The 20,557-nt window shown below is 42.5% G+C and overlaps 1 protein-coding gene and 1 long non-coding RNA gene across 5 annotated transcripts in view; both read right to left on the bottom strand.

Moving 5' to 3' along the window:
• MLLT3 (MLLT3 super elongation complex subunit) overlaps positions 1-532 on the bottom strand; it is a 281,314-nt gene extending 280,782 nt beyond the window's left edge. For 2 of the 4 annotated variants that reach the window (XM_029920517.1, XM_029920516.1), the window contains exon 1: positions 272-532. Coding sequence is in view for 1 of the 4 variants with exons in the window: in XM_029920516.1 (XP_029776376.1) it covers positions 272-283 (12 nt within the window). In the remaining 3 variants the exon portion in view is untranslated. Of the gene's footprint in view, positions 1-151; positions 246-271 lie in introns of those variants that run through there. The other 2 variants (XM_029920518.1, XM_029920519.1) reach the window with 2 other exon arrangements.
• Positions 533-1,011: 479 nt separating this feature from the next.
• LOC115276769 lies at positions 1,012-19,432 on the bottom strand. Its single transcript, XR_003902083.1, has 2 exons — positions 19,352-19,432; positions 1,012-2,006 (listed from the first exon to the last, which is right to left on the bottom strand). It is a non-coding gene; the product is annotated as an uncharacterized LOC115276769 (long non-coding RNA).
• Between the last annotated feature and the right edge of the window lie 1,125 nt (positions 19,433-20,557).

Below are 20,557 nucleotides of genomic sequence, written 5' to 3'. Positions count from 1 at the left end.
GGGGCGAGTGTGTTAGTGTGTGGGGAGAGTGTGTGTGTGTGTGTGTGTGTATGTGTATGTGTATGTGTGCGCGCGCCGGGTGGGGGGGTGGAGAGAGGGAGGGGAGCGGAGGCAGAGGGAGAGGCGGCAGCTCCCTGCAAGCCGTACCAACCTTTCTCTAATTGGAACCGCGGAGCGCTGGCGCTGTCTGGGCTGCGGCGGCGGCGCAGGGCGAGGGAGGAAAGGCGGGGAGAGAAGGGGGGCTTTTATTATTATTTTTGCATGTACTTACCGAGCTAGCCATGCCTGGGGGCCCGGAGGTTTGCTGGGGTGTTGTGTGGTACCCCCCTCCCCCGCCCCCCTCAGCTGTAATTCATGAAGAGGCTGCTATGAATGAGAGCGCGCCCAGGAGCGGAGGGTAGATGGCGGACATTCTCTGCCTTTTTCCCCCCGCGTTCGCTTGCTCGCTCGCTTATTAAACTCAGCCCCAAAAGCAAAAGCAGCAGCAGCAGCAGCAGCAGCTCCAGGGCCAGAGGATGAGATTCCGGAGCATGCGCCGTGGCGCCTTACACCGGGGCTCCGAGCCGTACGGGGCGGAGGGAGGGCGCGAGGGCGGGGCGGAGCGCGCGGGGAGGCCGAGCGAGCAAGCCAGGGGGAGCTCGAAAGAGCCAATCACCGGCCACCTCCCTAAACCCGGCGGCCCGCACCGCCACACTGGAACGCCCGGCTTAAAGTAACAGGTTCCTACTGGGGAGGGTGGGGGAGGGAGGTGGAGCAAAGGGCGGGGAGGGGGCGCTAGAGTAGGGAGAGCGGCCAGCTGGGGAGCCATCCCAGTCCCTGTGTAAACTCCTCCCGCCCTACAATAAAAAACGGATTAAAACTGCTGGAATGTAGCCACTGCCTAGAGCCCCCAGCAGCCGGAGAAGGGGTGTTAAATCAAGTCTAAGGCGTTAGCACGCTCGGGGGAGGGAGGGGGCTTTCTTTTACTTTCCACCCCGTCTTTTTGTGGTTTTGTGCTGGGAAGTCAAGAACTCACGCCCAAACAAATTTATTTAAGGAAAGAGCGAGAGAAGTGCCACTCTACAAACAAACATCAAAAAGCAGTCGCTGAGACTGTTATAACCGGTCACAATCCCCTGGCCCCCTTCCCCATCCACGCTCACAGGCACTCGTCCACCACTCCCACTCCCCGCCTGCCACCGCCACCGATAATTCAAAAATGAAATGAACAAAAATGTCATTTCCTTCCAAGGGAACTCCTCCCGCTTTGGTAATCCCCGGCTGGTAGGCATCGCACAGCGGTGCCCAGGTGAAGGTAAGACACCTGGGAGTACCGGGTGCAGACCCTCGGGGAACCAAGCTTGGAGTTGTTTTCTTCGGGAGGTGTCCCCTCCGGACAGCCTTGGTGGGTTGCATCAGAACGTGGAGGATTGTCCTCTGAGGACACGCGGGGCAACTGGGAGTCTTAAAATAGCAGATAAAGTTAATACTGGCTGTAATGTGCATAAATTGGATTATAATCTTTAGGCGTATTGGTGACAGCCAGCGTAATCCAACTCTGGGTATTAATCCGGTTAGGCTCCCGGGTGACAACCAGGCGCAAGAGTGTTCCCAGAGTGGCGCTCCTGCAAACGTTCCCACTCGGGATGGATTGGGTCTCAGTGGCCGGGGATACAGCGACGCAACCAGGCGTGGGGCGGGCTGCGGAGGGGAGGACAGACTAGCTTCCTTCAACAGTGCGGACGACCTTCACAAAGGAAACGGATAAGATCTAGCCAATCGACTTGAAAGTGAAAGATGGGTGTAACTCCGGTTCGTTAAAGATCTTCCCTAGCCCTCATTACTTTTTTGCCGTCTTTGTCTTCTTTCTTTCCTCCGCAAGTTCCCTGGTCTCCCAACTTCTTTCTGAATCTTTCCTCTTCGCCCTGCCTTTCCTCTGTATGCGCCTCTTTTCCTCTTTCTGGCTCAACTTTCTGGCTTTTTTCTTCTTTTCTTTCTTTAAACCACGAAAGCAAGTTGTCTCAGATCTGGAATAAAGAGGAGAACGGAATAGGAAAAAAAGTTACCTGAGGCATCTGGAGTTGCTAGTTTTCAGTTCTCCCACCTTCTGACAGAGAGAGAACCCGAATCAGATCTGAGCACTTGGGGCCAAATTTCATTTCCAAACCAACCTTCCAACTCCGGTGGGTTGAATTACTAAAACTGATGCTCTGACCTTTCCCCAGTTACACCCCAGTAAACTTTGGCTTGAGGGCCCAATTTCTACCACCCTTCTTTTGGATTTAGCATAGAGTGGAGAGAACGACTGAGGGGGGAAACATTTTAATCCAAATCCAAGGGCTTAGATTTCTCAACTGACCCATCTGTACACAGATGCACATCATCTTGCATATATGTATGTGCAGGGATGTGTGTGTGTCAGGGCTAAGTTTACATAACCCAAGCTGTGTGTTAGGATCTAGGTGAAGGGCGGACCTGCTTGCTATGCATTATTAAATTTTTGATGAAATAATTAAATTAGAGAGAAATCCTTCTGAATTATCAGACTGGGAACTGACGTTTATCTGGATGCACCATTAGTTAAAAGTCATTTCCTGTAAGGCAGCAACCATTGCGCGGTGAGTGTAGCTCAGCACACAGGTGAAAAACAACAATCTAATTGCTAGTTGGAGTTGGTCTTAGAGGTTGGCTGATTTTCTTCCAGAACCAACAGATTTTTTTATGATTCTCTCTGTAGCTGGTCTTCGGGCTGAGGGGCTGATATCTCTTTCTTGAATTATGTGTTTGTTGGATTAAGATGTATTACAGGAGTCACCAGTAAGCCATAGAGGCAGAGAGGGTCTTTTCCCATTATCCCTCCTTTCCCAAAGACTGCTTTAAACACCGAATGTAGGGAAAATTTTCATTCTCTAGACACTGAAAATATAGATCAGGTCAGTAGATGGCGCACGGAGCCCTGCCACCAACGTCCTTACGTGACCTCTTTACAACAAAAAGACCAGGAGGAGGAGAAAAATAAAGAAAGAAAACGCAACCCTGAACATTCCAGATTCAACTTTTGGGCAAAGGAATTAATGTCAGTCTTTCGATGTATTGTTTATAACCTGTCCTAACAAGCTGGCTATCAATTAAAATCAATCAAAACAGGAATAACATCTGATTAATCTTGTCTAGCATATCTGGAGACCTTTGCACTTGCATGAGTTCCAAATGTGAAAGCCTTTTGAATACTTGACAGTGCAATTATAGAAAATATTTTGCAAAGAAATTTTAAGACAAATGTCCTCAGTGCTAAATATTTCCCCCCAAAAAATTTTCATGGAAATGCTTAGGGATAAAACCATCTATTTATCCAAAAAGTAGCTGTCTTATCAAAATTCATACTGTAATATATAGCACAACATGAAACGCTGTGGGGTTAGTTTTGAGGAGCAGAAAAGCAATTGACGTCTTCATTTCAAATAAGCTTGAGGGGCACCTAGGTGGCTCGGGCAGGCGAGCTTCCGACTCTTGATTTCTGCTCCACTTGTGATCTTACCAGTGTGGGTTCCAGCCCTTACAGAGCCTGCTTGGGATACTCTCTCTCCCTCGCTCTCTGCCTCTCCCCTGCTCGCACTTTGAACATTCTCTCTCTGTCTCTCTCAAAATAAATAAACATTCAAATAAAATGCTTGATGATGAATAAAAAAAAAAAAAGACAGTGCCTGACATAGCTTTTAACTCCTGATGGTTACCACCACCATCCCCACAACCCTTGGCTTTTGGCTCCAGCACTTTCATTTACAACAGCTTTGATTAGTATGGCGGTTGAGGCCAGTTTAATGTTTCTGGCACCATATAAAGAGGTCCTTTAAAAAAATTTTTTTGTCAATGTTTATTTATTTTTGAGAGACAGAGAAAGACACAGCGTAAGTAGGGGAGCAGCAGAGAGAGAGGGAGACACAGAATCCAAAGCAGGCTCCAGGCTTTGCCCTGTCAGCACAGAGTCTAACATGGGGCTCAAACCTGTGAACCACGAGATCACGATCTCAGCCCAAGTCAGCCGCATAACGGACAGCCACCCAGGCACCCCAAGAGGTCCTTTAAAGAGTAATTAGAGGGTTAAGGAGCAGCTGTTGCTTCTTAATAGGATTTTATCTATTTATTTGTTGTGATAGATTATTTATGCATAAGCTCAAATAATCAAATAAATAAAAAGTAGCCATTGCTCATCCTTTGCTGTACAGATTCGGGGGCAAAGGGAAAAAGATCCATGGGGGGAAAATCAGATAAATGCAATAGACACTAACCCGATATCTGGTAAATATTAGATTCAGAATAATTAAGGATTTTCTTAGAACAGTGCACTTTCTCTGTGTACTTTATTCATGTGTTCATTCGCCAAAACCATATTTTTGCTCATTCCGTGAGCCAGGCACAGAGGTAGGCTGTAAACATGTAAGAAAGACAGGCTTCCTGTTGTAACTGAGTTTGTAACCCAGGGGAGAAATTTCACCAAAACCCTTTTTTCTTTAAAATTTCTTAATACCTAAATCTGAGCTAGAGATATGTGTCATCCATAAGCAAGCAGCATACAACTTTGACATGAACATCTGAAGGACAAGAAAAATAATAGCACAAGATTGGAAGCCGGGAGGCATTGCCCTCAGTTCCACCCGCTAATCCTTCAGTAAGGTGGGAGGGCGGTGATATCTTTTTGCAACGGCAGCCAAGTCCTAATTTCCTCTTCCTTGATCTGAAGAGTTTTCGATGTTCACCTTATTGCAGCTCTTTTAAGACAGGATTCACAATGAAAGAAAGCTTGCTAAGCCTTTTCAAGATCATGAGCGTATTTCCTCAGTTGAGGCAGTATCCCTGTTTCTTATGGAAATTTTTGGTTCAAAATGTTACATTTTTCACATCATATTTAATTCATGATTCTAGGATAGTGTATTGGGAACCCCAGAATAGTACGAATCATTACTGCTTTGAAAAAACAATTGCTTTGATATCCATTTAAGCACCTAGCCTAGGACTATTTCCAGTGATAAGAAATACACAAAGCTTTTTTAACCACCAGAGTCTCTTCATGTGTAAATTATTCCCTGAGAGTAATTTAAGCAATGCACTTATACATTCAGAAAACAAGAGTGCCGCCACAGTAATAATTTATTAATTTAGTAGGCTGTATGCCTAATTCAAAAAATAGCACCTCAAGGCCTGAAAATTAATCAAGGATGTGATGTAAGACCAACAATATGAAACAAGATAAATATTGGAGGTCAGTTGATATAGAATGATTGAAAACATCTTCCTAATATATAGGAGAACCCCCGTGGAATATTTATAGGTAAAATACATATTAAATTGAAAGTACTTTCTGCGAAACAAGCTAAAAAGTAGATTATTTTAGAACATCTTTATGTATCCCTGGCATCGCTTCAAAGGCTACTGCATAACTTCCTAACTCTTTACATAATGATTTGACCTTCTTGATTTTCAGTGGAAAGTCTGTTTTTGTATATGATTTCACTTCTCCCATTCATGTATTATGAATGGAGATTAAAATAATCACTTTGTCCTAAAACCATAAACTATACTTTTTCTTATCCGATAAAAAGGGGAAAATAACATATCAGGTTTATGAACTGACAGGCCAAACTTCAATTGAAACTGCAAAAGAAACTTAGGAAGAAGAAATTATTCCCTTCCGTGTATTAAATGGTCTGACAGTGGTTTGAAAATAGTACTAAGCTTCTAAGAAGTGAGTGATTTACCACCTTCTGGTAGGATCAAGTATCCCAGTTGGATTAAACTATTTACAGTCAGCTCTGAATAATCCATGATTATATTATCCACTTTGTAGCTAATCTACAATGACACAATTTATGTGTAGGGGGTGTTTATGTTAATTTATGTTAGAGTCAGTTTTTTTTGACTGTACAAAATGCACATAACTAATTGCCAGTTTCCATTCATAGCTTTTTCTCACAGGAGAGCAGATATGCTAGTCCATTCTACCTCTTTTAGACCCCACTTTCTCGCTGTTATTAAACAATTTCTCATCCCAGGGATAGAATGCTTTGCAAAACAAAACAAAACAAAACAAAAAAACTATTGATCTAGGAAGGAATACAAATTGATAGGAAAGAAGGAATATTAATTTTTTTAAGACAAAATATTCACTTACCAGTGTGCTAAATCAAAAGAACTCCTAGAGGCTATTGCTAATTATAGTTCTATTATGGATTCTCTGTGAAACCAGGTAAGGAAAAGTGAGTCAAGTATTGTCTTCTCAAGTGTAGTGATAGCAATTTAGGGGAAACTTCCAGTTGTAGCAGGGAATTAAAAATCATTTATGCGGGCACTGAGGGGGCTCACTAGGTTAAGCATCCGACTCTTGATTTTCGCTTAACTCATCATCCCAGGGTCATGGGATCAAGCCCCATATCGGACTCTGTGCCAAGCCTGCTTAACATTCTCTCTCTCCCTCTGCCCCTCTCCCCCACTCTCTCTAAATAAATAATTTTTTTTTAAATAAAAGGGGCTCCTGGGTGGCTCAGTCTGTTCAGCCTCTGACTCTTGATTTCGGCTCAGGTCATGATCCTGCAGTTTGTGGGATCAAGCTCCACATTGGGCTCGGTGCAGATAGCATGGAGCATGCTTGGGATTCTCTCTCTGCCCTTCCCCCACTCATGCTTGCTTTCTCTCTGTCCCTCAAAATAAACATTTAAAAAATAATAAATAATAAATAAAAATAAGTTTTAAAACTCATCTAATAGTCACGAATGAAATTTACTTATTTCTATACAATTATAACTTCAATATATATTATCTTAGTCTTTTGCCTTATGTTTCATGACTTTGACATTTTGATTTTATTATTAATTCAGTGCATTCTATCAACTTTTATTGGCTGTCCAGTCAAAGTTACCCACTGTTCTTGGTCCTTTGAAATCAGGCTTCAGGTAGGGATGCGTCTAACACTTTCATTTATGTCAGGGCATTTCATTATTGCCTTAGAGTTGATAAGTTGTTACAATAAATAAAGATGTTTTAAGTAAGCTTTGGGCCCAATGTGGGGCTTGAACTCTGGACTCTAAGATCAAGAGTCGCATACTCTTCTAACTGAGCCAGGCAAGCACCCCATTAGCCTGGATTCTTGAAAAAAATCAATATCCTAAGAGACCCCTCACCACCACTAAATGTAAGAAAATGTTGTAAAGGCAACTAAAAAGGGGTGCCTGGGTGGCTCAGTTGGTTAAGTGTGAGACTCTTTGTTGCCGCTCAGGTCAAGATCTCACAGATCCTGAGATCCCCAGTACCCCATCGGGCTCCTCCCTGTTAGTGGATTCTTTCTCTCCCTCTCTCTCTCTGCCCTTCCCTCCCCCCTCTTTCCCTCTCAAAAATAAATAAATATTTTTAAAAATACATAAAGACAACTAGAAAAATATGCCAACTAACCACAATGCTTAATAGTTAACTGGATTCTATTTTTAGGTAACCTCTGCAACCGACATGGGGGTCCATACTTACAACCCTGAGATTGAGAGTTGCGTGCTCTCAGGACGCCTGTGTGGCTCAGTCGGTTAAGCATCGGCTTCGGGTCAGGTCATGGTTCATGGGTTCGAGCCCCACATCGGTCTCTGTGCTGACAGCTAGCTCAGAGCGTGGAGCCTGTTTCAGATTCTGTGTGTGTGTCTCTCTCTCTCTCTCTGACCCTCCCCTGTTCACACGGTCTCTCTCTGTCTGTCTCTCAAAAATAAATAAAAAAGTATTAAAAATTTAAAAAAAAAAAAAAGAGTTGTGTACTCTATGACTGAGCCAGCCAGGTGCCCCTGAATTGTAGATCCAAAAATAAACATAAACAAAACACAGCCTAAGGAAATTTCTGGAACTGGGGAAATCTGAATATTTACTGTGTATCAATGGTACTATAGTATCAAAGTTAAATTCAGTTGATGTGCCAATAAATTGAGGTGATCATTGAACTGCCTTTTCTGTAGTTTATTTTTTTTAATGTAAATTTTAAGGGAAAAATTATCTTCAAGATTCAGAACTACTTTCTGAAGTCATAGTTCATACATTTCTACAGTAGTATTTCTTTTAAATGGGAAGAGATGTTATAATATAAAGGGTTTTATTTAAAAGAAAACATAGAGGATTAGATTCTTTGTTTGGCCATTTGGTGCTTTATATTTTCTCCTTTCTGCTCACCACTATATTTGCTTCTGAATTATAGCTTGATGGCTTTTGTTTGACCGGCACCTTTGAGGTCAGCATCCTTGGTGATCTCAGCTTTCCCGGGGCATTGAAGGACTCCAAAAGGGAGCAAGACAGGACATGGGTTTGGCATGCTCTGCTAAATTAGTGACAATATTTTCATGTGAACGTTCTTTTAAAAGTAGATGCTGTGTGTGAAAGGATTCCCTCATGAGATTACAGCAATTTAAAGGTCATTCAATTCTACAGACCACTTAATTGTGCCCCATTAAGCATTTCTCAAAAAGAAGTGTGTGTGTGCGCGAGCGCATATGTGTGCATTCAAGGACCACCAATATCAGCACTGTCTAACTTAGATTTTTTTTTCATGGCTTTTATCACTGACCCTGTGTATAATGCACTGACTTTCCTTTATTATTGCTCCAGGGCAGCTGGGTGAGTAGCCTTGGCTCATTTAGGACCCATCTAATGCTTTTGTTCTCAGTTAATATTTTTTAAAAGGTCACCTACATCTGACACCTGTCAGGTTAGCCCTTCTCAGAATCAGGAATAGGACCTTTTCCTGATCAAGTGCAGCCAACGCAAAACCTAAAGATTGGCCCGCAGTTTTGAACAATGGGTTAACAGATTGTTCTTCAGGCTCTCATTTTAGGGCCAGAATCTTTATGGGGATTTTTTTTCCCCAATATGTACCAGAGAGAGGAGTGTGTAAGCGCACACAAATAGGAACAAGGTAGAGGGCTCTGGGTTTCCTTTCCAAACTTGAAAGAGAATGCACAAAGGCACCACTCATTCCTTAAAATGTTGGTCAGGGATAAAGAAGGTCAATGAATAAAATGAGTGGGAAAAAAATTCAGACCCGAATAAAGAAGAGATAAAATAAATTCAAAATACTTGAAGGACAAATATATGGAAATTATAAATGTAATATCTATACTGTGGAAAAATTCTTTTGCTATAAAGCCAAAGCTTGGGGTAGTTCAGTGGCTCAGTCAGTTAAGAGTCCAACTCTTGATTTTGGCTCAAGTCTTCATCTTCATGGGATGAGCCTGTAGTCAGGCTGTAGTCAGGCTCTGCTCTGAAAGCATGGAGCCTATTTGAGACTCTATCTCTCTCTCCCTCACCGTCTCCCTGTACCCCTTCCCCACTTGCACTCACTTCCTCTCGCTCATTCTCTCTTCCAAAAATTAATAAATAAATAAACATTTAGGTGTGCCTGAGTGGCTCACTCAGTTAGCCATCCAACTTTGGCATGGGTCATGATCTCACAGTTTTTGGGTTCGAGTTCCATATCGGGCTCTGTGCTGACAGCTCAGAGCCTGGAACCTGCTTCGGATTCTGTTGACTCCTTCTCTCTCTGCACCTCCTCTGTTTGTGCTCTGTCTCTCAAAAATAAATAAATGTTAAAAAAATTAAAATAAATATTTTTAAAGGCTAAGCTTTTAGAGGCAGGTTTTGATATTTATTCACTAACTCCAGTGTGATAGCCATAATTGTATATAATACAGTCCATGTACTTTCTTAAATCTTTTTTTAAGTTTATTTATTAATTTTGAGAGAGAGAAAGAGAGAGCACAAGAATGAGCTGGGGAGGGGCAGAGAGAAAGAGGGAGAGAGAATCCCAAGCAGGCTCCTCCCTGTCAGCCCAGAGCCCAACTCTGGGCTGGAACCTACAAACCACGAGATCATGACCTGAGCTGAGATCAAGAGCCAGACCTTAGCCAACTGAGCCGCCCAGGTGTGCCCATCCAGGTACTTTCTTAATTAATGAGCTGTTACACTGTAGTTCTTACCCAAACTGGTTACCTATAAACAAATGGCCCCCAAAGTGTCTTTTGGAGATGTCAGACCTCTTAACCTTTCCTTCAGTCAAGACCTTGAATTCTCTTATGCAAATCTAGATTTAAAACTGTGTACTGGTGGGACACCTGAGTGGCACATTCGGTTGAGCTTCTGACATTGGCTCAGGTCATGATCTCACAGTTCGTGGGTTCGAGCCCCGCATTGGGCTCTGTGCTGACATTTCAGAGCCTGGAGCCTGCTTCAGATTCTGTGTCTCCCTCTCTCTCTGCCCTCTCCCTGCTTGCACTCTATCTCTCTTTCAAAAATAAATAAACACTAAAAAACAAAACAAAAACTGTGTAGTGGTCAACATTCTGATCAGAGAGCTGACGGCAATGGTCTGACTGAAAGCCAAAACCTAAGTTGAGACATAAGATGGTGATCATTTGCAAATGGCAGGAAAAAAGATGTAAAGAGAGTTTCCAGGACATAACATAAAATAACCCAAACCATTTTGTCTTCCTTGATTCACCACTGTGGTACAGATTTTTTAGCAAGATACTCAAGGCTTTGATTTTTGTTGTGTTTATTTTGGGGAAGAATAGGAAGAAGTCATGGTTCCTCTAATCCTAATTAAAAGTAAACTTGACAATTACCATAGTAGTCTATGACACTGCTTCTGCTCCTACTTTCACTCATCGATAAAACTATTAATGGAAACACATTTAAAGAATATGAACCTGGGGCCCCTGGGTGGCTCAGTCCAGAGCCTGGCACCTGCTTCCGATTCTGTGTCTACCTCTCTGCTTCTCCCCCACATATGCTCTGTGTCTACCTCTCTCTGCTTCTCCCCCACATATGCTCTGTCTCTCAATAATAAATAAATGTTAAAAATTTTTAAAAAAAGAATATGAACTATAAAATAACCAGTTTCCCTAACATTATATCTGGCAAATATTTATTATACACCTATTCTATATTAAAGCACAGAATTACATTTTACCACTTGAGATAGAATTCAATGGAAAGACAATATGGCTGGAGTGATATTGGTTAAAGGGCAGAGAAATAAATATAAGAAAAAGAGAAGGCACAGAAACAAATGGAATTATGTAGAGAAATAAGAAAGTCAGCTAAAAGATGATGTTGAAACACTTTAGTTTTTTAGTTCCTTGAGATGATAGACTTCCTGGAATAAGTCTATTTGCTAAATAACAAGAAACAATATGAATAACATGGGCACAGTTAGAATTTCATAACAACTTGGAATAGAGAAACAAGGCATTTTGTTTTTTTTCAAATGTTAATGTTTATTTTTGAGAGAGAAAGAGAGACAGAGCAAGAGCAGGGGAGGAGCAGAGAGAAAGGAGACACAGAATCTGAAGCAGGCTCTAGGCTCTGAGCCGTCAGCATGGAAGATAACAGGGGCTGGAACTCATGGACTGCAAGACCATGACCTGAGCTGAAGTCGAACACTTAACCGACTGAGCAACCCAGGCACCCGGAGAAACAAGGGCATTTATTATTACACAGAATTCTGCTTTTAGGAACAAATATCATCAGGGTTAAGATGCAAACAACTTCATACTTCCAGTTGGGATAGATAAGAACATTCCTGGGCCCTCGTTTTATTACAGCAACTGTCTTTAACTTCATCTCTTCCTCCTAGTCTAGTATCTGATCATATTGGTCATTTTGAAAAGCTGCTTTGTGTTCCACGGGCAAACACCTTGAAAAATTAAGTCTGAAGGTAATTGCTGAGGCTTCATTATTTAATTTTACATGTTTTGGAGTCAAGAGTTAATTGAACTCATATGAATATACATATATATGTGTGTAATGTGCTACAAAGCAGAATTAAATCAATCTTAACAGACTTTTTTTCCTTTTAAAAGTGTTGACCTAAATGTAAATTGGCTAAAGTACTCCTTAATGTCAAAGATAAAATGATTTAACTTTTGGGTATAAAAGCAAGCCCACTTGGCAAAACAGGGGAGCATTGGAAATACTGAGCCAAGCACACTGCTCAAAAAGGAAGTTCTCTGATATTGAGAAGTTGTCTCCAACTGGCAGAGTTCAGGAACAGCAGACTTTCCTAAAATAACAAATTTGAGACATTTTATTCTATTGTAGCCATAGAAAAAAATAATCTTTCATTAAGCTAATAGTATAAAGTATATTTAAATTAGGGATGGGGGGGTGCCTATTCGGGGCTCAGTCAGTTAAGTGTTCAACCCTTGATCCCAGCTCAGGTGTTGATCCCAGGGTCATGAGTTCAAGCCTATGCTAAGCATGAAGCTTACTAAATAAATAAATAAATAAATAAGGTCCAAAAGTAACTGTGAAACCAAAGATGAAGGTAGTACTTTAAAAAAAAGTTTTTAGGGGTGCCTGGGTGGCTCAGTCGGTTAAGCATCCGGCTTCAGCTCAGGCCATGATCTCATGGTTCGTGGGTTCGAGCCCCGTGTCGGGCTCTGTGCTGACAGCTCACAGCCTGGAGCCTGATTCTGATTCTGTGTCTCCCTCTCTCTCTGACCCTTCCCTGCCCACACTGTCTCTCTCTGTCTCTCAAAAATAAATAAAAAGACACAAAAAATTAAAAAAAAATTTTTTAATGTTTATTTGTTTTTGAAGGAGTGACAGAGCATGAGCAGGGAAGCCGGTAAGAGAGAGGAAGACACAGAATCCGAAGCAGGCTCCATACTGTGAGCTGTCAGCACAGAGCCCCACTGGGGGCTCACACTCACGAACTGTGAAATCATGACCTGAGCCGAAGCTGGACACTTAACCAACGGAGCCACCCAGGTCCCCTAAAAGTTGTATTTTTAAAATCCCCCACATCAGTATACATTGGTGTTTTTTTCTTTCAGTTAATACATGTAGTTTTCTTTTTGCTTTTTTACCTTCCTTTTTTTTTTTGTTTTAGAGAGAGAGAGGGAGAGGAAAATGTGTACATACAGAAACAGGGGAGGGGGCAGATGGAGAAGGAGAGAGGGAGAGAGAGAGAGAGAGAGAGAGAACCTCAAGCTGACTCCATGCTCAGGATACAGGGTTCAGCCCCACAACCCTGGGATCATGCCCTGAACTAAAATCAAAAATCCAAAGCTCAACCAGCTGAGCCACCCAAGCGCTGCCATGTGGTTTCCTAAGTACTCATTCTCCCCAAACAATCACAGTCAAACTAAAAGTGGCTTTGTTGAATAAGTGACAGTTCTCATCTACCAATTACTTAAAAGTCATTTTCAGAGAAGAATATATTTTCACAAAGAATAAGATCACAAAAAAGAGAAGAATTCTATAAGAAGTGGGAGAAAAAAGAATTCGTAATAGGAAATTTGGGTTTTTAGATTTTATTTTTAAGTAATCTCTACACCCTATGTAGGGCTTGAACTCACAACCCCAGGATCAAGAATCATACCCTCTATCGACTAAGCCAGCCAAGTTCCTCTATAATTGGACATTTTTAAATAAAAATTTGACCTCCCTGCTTCTTCTGTTAAAAACCACAAAAAAGGCAGAGGGTCTGGCCACCCAGTGCTCGTATACTGAATGGTAACTTGGCTGACGCCGAATCCAGGCAATTCCATTACACTGGGTCATCTTTGTCCTCTAGTTCTGCTCAGTTCTTTTCACTAATCTACTCAGCCAGTGTAGCCCTCGAAGCCTCTCTCTGGATAGTGAAGGTAATCATATCCCTAGGACACTATTGCTGATATAGAACAGATATGGGTAACCTATGGTAGAAAAACTATGGCCAGCAGGCCAAATCAGACTTGAAAAAGCCCTTTGAGCTAAAACAAAACAAAACAAAACAACTTGTACATTTTATTATATTTTTTAAGTATGAAAGAGACATGGACGCCTGGGGGGCTCAGTCAGTTAAGCATCAGATTTCAGGTCACGTTATTATCTCATGGATCATGAATTTGAGCCCCCATTGGGCTCTCTGCTGACAGCTCAGAGCCTGGAGCCTGCTTCGGATTCTGTGTCTCCCTCTCTCTCTGCCCCTCCCCCTTTAGTTCTCTGTCCCTCTGTCTCAAAAATAAGTAAAACATTTAAAAAATAAGAAAAGAAAGAAAGAGACAGCACAAGCAAAAGAGGGACAGAGAGAAAGGAAGAGAGAGAGAGAGAGAGAGAGAGAGAGAGAGAGAGAGAGAGAGAGAGAATCCCAAGCAGGCTCCACACAGTCAGCCCAGAGCCCAATATGGGGCTTAAAACCACAAGACCATGAGATCATGACCAGAACCGAAATCAAGAGTCAAAAGCTAGACTGACTAAGCCACCAGGCGCCCCCAAAACTTGTACATTTTAAAATAGCTAAGTTAAAAAGGATATTTCATGACATGCAAAATTTATTTGAAATTCAAATTTTGGTGCCTATAAATAAAGTTTTATTGGAACACAGCAAAGCTCATTAGTTTTGCTTTTGTCCTATAAGGGCAGAATGCAGTAGCTGTGACAGAGACCATATGGCTGGCAAAGCTGAAAATAGTTTCCATCTGGCCCTCTTCAGAAAAAGTTTCCCAACCCCTGATGTGGAATAGTACTGTCCAACAGAAAGGTAATGTGAGTCACGTATGTAATTTTAAATGTTCTAGTAGCCACATTTTTTAATGGAAAAAGGGACAAAGGAAAGTAATTTTCATACCATATTTCATGTCACCCAATATATCCAAACTATTATCATTTCAATATGCAATAAATATAAAAATTATTAATGAATGGGGCACCTGAGTGGCTCAGTCAGTTAGATATCCGACTTCAGCTCAGGTCATGATCTCACAATCTGTGGGTTCGAGCCCGGCATCGGGCTCTGTGCTGACAGCTCAGAGCCTGCAGCCTGCTTCAGATTCTGTGTCTCCCTCTCTCTCTCTCTGCCCTTCCCCCACTCACTCTGTCTCTCAAAATAAAATAAAGACAAAAAATTTAAAAAATATTAATGAGATATTTAGCATTCTTTTTCCATACTAAGTCTTTGAAATTCAGTATGTATATGTTTGCGGTATATACCGTGTTTGGAATGGCCACGCGAGTGCTCAGCAGCTTCAATGGTGCTAGGAAATTGGAAGGACAGCAGAGGTTTGGAACAGAAGAATATTTTTATAAGGAGATGACACTTTAGGAAAACATCTCAATTTATATAATAAAGAGCTCAGGTGTACAGGAAGAGTGGACTAGGAACAGATACCTCCAGGTTTTAAAGAATAGTGAAGGGACACCTGGGTGGCTCCATCAGCCAAGCATCTGCCTCTTGGTTTCGGTTCAGATCATGATCTCATGGTTCATGGGTTCAAGCCCCGCACTGGGCTCAGCTGCTCTGTGCTGACAGTGTGGAACCTGCTTGGGATTCTCTCTCTCCCTCTCTCTGCATCTCTCTCTCTCTCTCTCTCTCTCTCTCTCAAAATAAATAAATGAACTTAAAAAAGGAAAGAAAGGGGGCGCCTGGGTGGCTCAGTTGGTTAAGCGTCCGGCTTCGGCTCAGGTCATGATCTCACGATTGTGGGTTCGAGCCCCGCGTTGGGCTCTGTGCTGACAGCTCGGAGCCTGGAGCCTGCCTTGGATTCTGTATCTCCCTCTCTCTCTGACCCTCCCCTGCTTGCACTGTCTCTCTGTCTTTCAAAAATAAATAAAAAACATAAAAAAAATTTAAAACAAAAAAAAAAAGGAAAGAAAAAGAGTAGTGGAAAGGCGGAGTAGGGCTCCAAGGAGGTAAGGTGCTGGGCAGCCTTGCTGCAGAGAGCAGCTTTGGGGAGAAGAAAAGGAGAATTTTAAGTGTGGGAAGATCCATGCATCCTTTTCATAAGGTACAAAAAATACCCCAAAAAACTAAACATTGTGTTATTCTTTTTCTTTTAAGTGTATTTATTTGAGAGAGTGAGAGTGCACCTGTGAGTGGGGGAGGGGCAGAGAGAGAATCCCAAGCAGGCTCCGCACTGTTAGCACAGAGCCCTAGGTAGAGCTTGATCTCACAAACCATGAGATTATGACCTGAGCCAAAATCAAGAGTCAGATGCCTAATCCACTGAGCCACCCAGGTGCCCCAAGATCTTGTTATTCTTAAATACTGAAGTTTGTGTGCACTCTTTGCCAAGAGCACTGCTCTAGATTTGAACTCCAAGGCTTAAAGCTTCAAAACTTTTAAGCAGTATTTTTAAAAAAATTTTTTAATGTTTATTTATCTTTGAGAGACAGAGAGAGGCAGAGCATGAGCAGGGGAGGGGCAGAGAGAGAGAGGGAGATGCAGAATCTAAAGCAGACTTCACGCTTTGAGCTGTCAGCACAGAGCCTGATGCGGCACTCAAACTCTCAGACCGCGAGATCATGACCTGAGCCGAAATTGGGCCTTTACCTAACTGAGCCACCCCGGTGCCCCCAAACCAGTATTGTAAAGAAGGGGAGTTTTTAGTCAAAAGGCTAAAGGGGAGAGAAATCTGCAGTCTGACCCTCTTTTCATTTCCAAAGAATATGGGAATGAACACTTCTTGGTGCCTTTAGTGGAGGAGGAGTGGCAGGTCTCATGGGCAGGGATGTGACACTCAGTGGCCCATCATCTGTGGTGGAAGGGTGCAGATGTCAACAGCCACTGGCCCAAGGCCCCTTCTCCCTCCAGGCTATCAGTTACAGCCTAGGCTCCCCTCCACTCACCCCTTGCTCATCCTCTCTCATGTGCTAATGGGCATACAATTCTAGCACAATACAGTAATTATTATGATGGGGTGGGGGGGAGCTTTTTAAAAAAAATTGACATTTAAGGGGAACCCGGGTGGCTCAGTAAGTTAAGCCTCCGACTTTGGCTCAGATCATGATCTTATGGTTGGTGAACTTGAGCCACACATCACGCTCACTGCTGTCAGTGCAGAGCCCACTTTGGATCCTCTGTCTCCCTCTCTCTGCCCCTCCACAGCTCACACTCTCCCTCTCTCTCTCAAAAAGAGATACACATTAAAAAATTTTAATTGATGTTTAATTGGCATATACCATTATATTAGTTATAATGGAGATTTGTTCAAAGTAGCGTAAGAGCAGGGGTGTTCAGGTGACTCAGAGGGTTACATGTCTGACTTTAGCTCAGGCCATAATTTTACGGTCGGTGAGTTTGAGCCCCACGTCGAGCTCTGTGCTGACAGCTCATTCTTCACAACAGAAGGACCGCCCTTACTACTCACATCACTTCCTAACATTTTGCCATTCAGCATTACTACAGTAGTGTTGTTTTTGACTACATATGGCCAAATGTAGATGGTAAAAATTCAATTTGTATATATGTATATATGTAAAAGTGTAGATGAATGAGAAAATTACTTTTGTAAATCCCTGAAATAATGGCAGAAAATACAAATATTGCTTAGACACTGAGATTATGCCCAGGGGAAAATATGTCTTCCTTAATTAAAAAAAATTTTTGTTGATGTTTATTTACTTTTGAGAGAGAGAGAGTACAAGCGGGGAAGGGCAGAGAGAAGGAGACACAGAATCTGAAGCAGGCTCCAGCTCTGAGCTGTCAGCACAGAGCCCTATGTGGGGCTCGAACTCATGAACTGTGAGATCATGACCCAAGCTGAAGTCAGACACTTAATCAACTCAGCTACCCCTGTCTTCCTTAATTTTTTAGTTTAACAAACACTTATATATGCCAGACACCGTCATAAGCACTTTGCAAATACTAACTTTTTAGCCTCAATAATCCTTCCTTCATGTTGAATCACTACTATTTTCTCCATTCTAGGCTTGAGCAATCTGAAGCCCTGAAAGGTAAAGTTAGGGAAGATCACACACCTAGTAAGTAGTAAAGTCTGGGGTGACCTACTGTCCCGGTTTGCCCAGAGTGTCCACGACAAGTTCTGCAGCCCCATGGAAATCAACAATCCTGAGAACACCAGGATGGGTGGTCACCCTAAAATGTGAACCCTGGCAATCTGACACCAGACTCCATGCTTTTAAAGTACTGTCTCCCTCACAAGGATGCACGGATAGCCTCGATAAGTGTGAAAGCACTGGTTATAGGCGTTATCCAAACAAAAGCCACCCTGAAATCTAGGCTTGCTACAAGCAAGATGCTCTTCTTGGAAAATTCACCTTCGCCTCGCCTAGTCTCCCACTTAACACTCCAGAATTTGCCAGGGTTGATTTGCATCTATTGCTTGCAACTGGAGAATAGAATAAGGCAATTACAGAGTCTCTAGAAAATCAGGCAGAGGGAAGACTGGGAAATTCCCTCTCAGAATGGCAAAGGAGATGTCTCATGCTTCACAAGTGGGCACCATGGAGAACTTGTAAATCTAACTGGGAGCACCCTGTGTTGTTTCCTGCTTCGTCTGACTGCTTCTGTACGTTTCGCCATCCAAAGCCATTAAGGAAACTTCCTTTTGTCTGTGTCCATTGGCCTTTTGCTTTCAATCAACATACATACAGCCTTACGGTGACAACACCACACTAAAAAACAACCTCTGTCAAGGCAGGGGGACCAGAGGACAGACAAGATGAGTGGGTTGTCCCATGAGCAGATGCAGAAAGATACCCTAAAAGCTCTTTTACCTGGTGAAGGATGCAGGTAGAAAAGAGGAAGCGTATCCACAGAGCATGCGCCCAAACTTCAGCTCACGCCTTCTAAATCGATCCCTCACTCAGCTGAGTGGATAAACTCTTTCAGAAGACATTCCAAGAAGAGGAGCAACCCCACTCTCCACTTGTCTTTCCTTCTTTGGCCAAAACTATCTACAGAAAGAGCCTAAAAAAGAATAGGATGCCTTTCTCCCTCCTGACACCCCTGTACTCCTACAAAAAGATACGGGGAAAGGAAAGAATAATGCCAATGAAAAAACCATTGTGTTTGGCTTCTTCCAACTGCTTGCTATGAAGACAATTAAAAAAAAGTAGACAAGCCAGATTTAGGTATTCAAACTGAGACAAAGGAAACATACCCAACCTGTAAAAGGAGTACAGGAAAGGAGTGAACAAGGAGTTAATGCTTGGGATAAGACTGAAGGATGTGTAAGAGTTTGTCACGTGGGCAAGGGGGAGGGACCTCATGAGGAAACACTTAACAGTTAAGTCTTTCCTCAGTCTGGAAGGACACTAGGCTGAGAGGAACCGGAGGCACTGGGAGCTGAGAGCTCAATAGTCTGAGGGAAGAAGAGTGAAAAGAGATGAGGAACTAGCTCCAGAAAGGACCTTGTGTGTCAAAAAGTTTACCATTTGAGGTGCCTGCTATATGGGTCTGTCTGTTTAGCACCTGATTTTTGATTTCAGCTCAGGTCAAGGTCTCGTGGTCATGAGATCAAGCCCTATGCTGAGCCCCAGGTCAGGCTCTGGGCTGAGCTTGGAGCTAGCTTGAGATTTTCTCTTTCTTCCTCCAACCCCTCCCCTCTTCAAATGAAAAGAAGTTTACCTTCCTCGGTGCTGATGGAGAGAAGCCACACAGTGTGAGCTGTGGAGTCACGATCAGACTTGCATATTAAAAGGATTGTAGGATGAGACTGTCACATGGTCTTGAGGACTGTGCCATGAGAAAACAAGATTAATGGAAAACTACTATTTTTTTAATGGTAAACTACTTATTAAATGGACCACAAGAAGAAAAAAAAGTTGAAGCTCTCCTGGAAAGGGATTACAAAACTAATAAAAACAATGAAAAAGACTAAAGTTCATTAAGGAAAATAAGTCAGAAAAATGGTAAGCCACTTGACCCAACAATGTACTTAAGGATGAAGAAGAGAAAGCTTACCTAATGGAGAAGTTCTTGACCTCAGTATTGGTCCAGGACGGATTAGGGAAGTTGCAGTTTCCAAGCTGTCCCTCCAAAGAGCAAATAATGGTCAGTGGTTAGGTATTCCAAACCAACTTTTAAGAATATATACAAAAATCATGGTGGTTGGCTAGAAGCCCCTGATCACCTCACTGAACGTGCTTTATCTCTCTCTCTTTTTTAAATGTTTATTCATTTTTTAATAAGATCATGACCTGAGCCAAAGTCAGATGCCCAACCAAATGAGCCACCCAGGTGTCCCATGCTTTATCTTTTCTAAATTTTTTAATGTTTACTTATTTTTGAGAGAGACAGAGACAGAGTGTGAGCAGGGGAGGGGCAGAGAGAGAGGAAGACACAGAATCTGAAGCAGGCTCCAGACTCTGAGCTGTCAGCACCGAGCCCAACGCAGGGTTCAAACCCACAAATTGTGAGATCATGACCTAAGCTGAAGTCCGATGCTCAACCAACTGAGCCACCTAGACACCCCATCTTTTTTCAGAGATCTTTCTTTCCACATAATAATTACATAGCCATTTTTTTCATGCATAGATTTCTAAGGAGGGAGGTAGTAATTTGTTTCGTTTTCTCTTTTTTTTTTAATGCTTTTTATTTATTTTTGAGAGACAGAGAGACAGTGCGAGCAGGGGAGGGTCAGAGAGAGAAGGAGATACAAAATCTGAAGCAGGCTCCAGGCTCTGAGCTAGCAGTCAGCACAGAGCCCAACACGGGGCTTGAACTCACAATCTGTGAGATCATGACCTGAACTGAAGCCGGAGATGCTTAACCAACTGGGCCAGCCAGTCGCCTCTCTTTTATTTTTTAAAATAAGCTTCATGTCCATTGCAG

Source organism: Suricata suricatta, chromosome 13 (assembly GCF_006229205.1).
Source record: "Suricata suricatta isolate VVHF042 chromosome 13, meerkat_22Aug2017_6uvM2_HiC, whole genome shotgun sequence".
In the NCBI taxonomy this organism is placed as follows: domain Eukaryota; kingdom Metazoa; phylum Chordata; class Mammalia; order Carnivora; family Herpestidae; genus Suricata; species Suricata suricatta.
The sequence above is the reverse complement of the archived record's forward strand: the minus strand, read 5'-3'. Positions and strand labels throughout refer to the sequence as shown.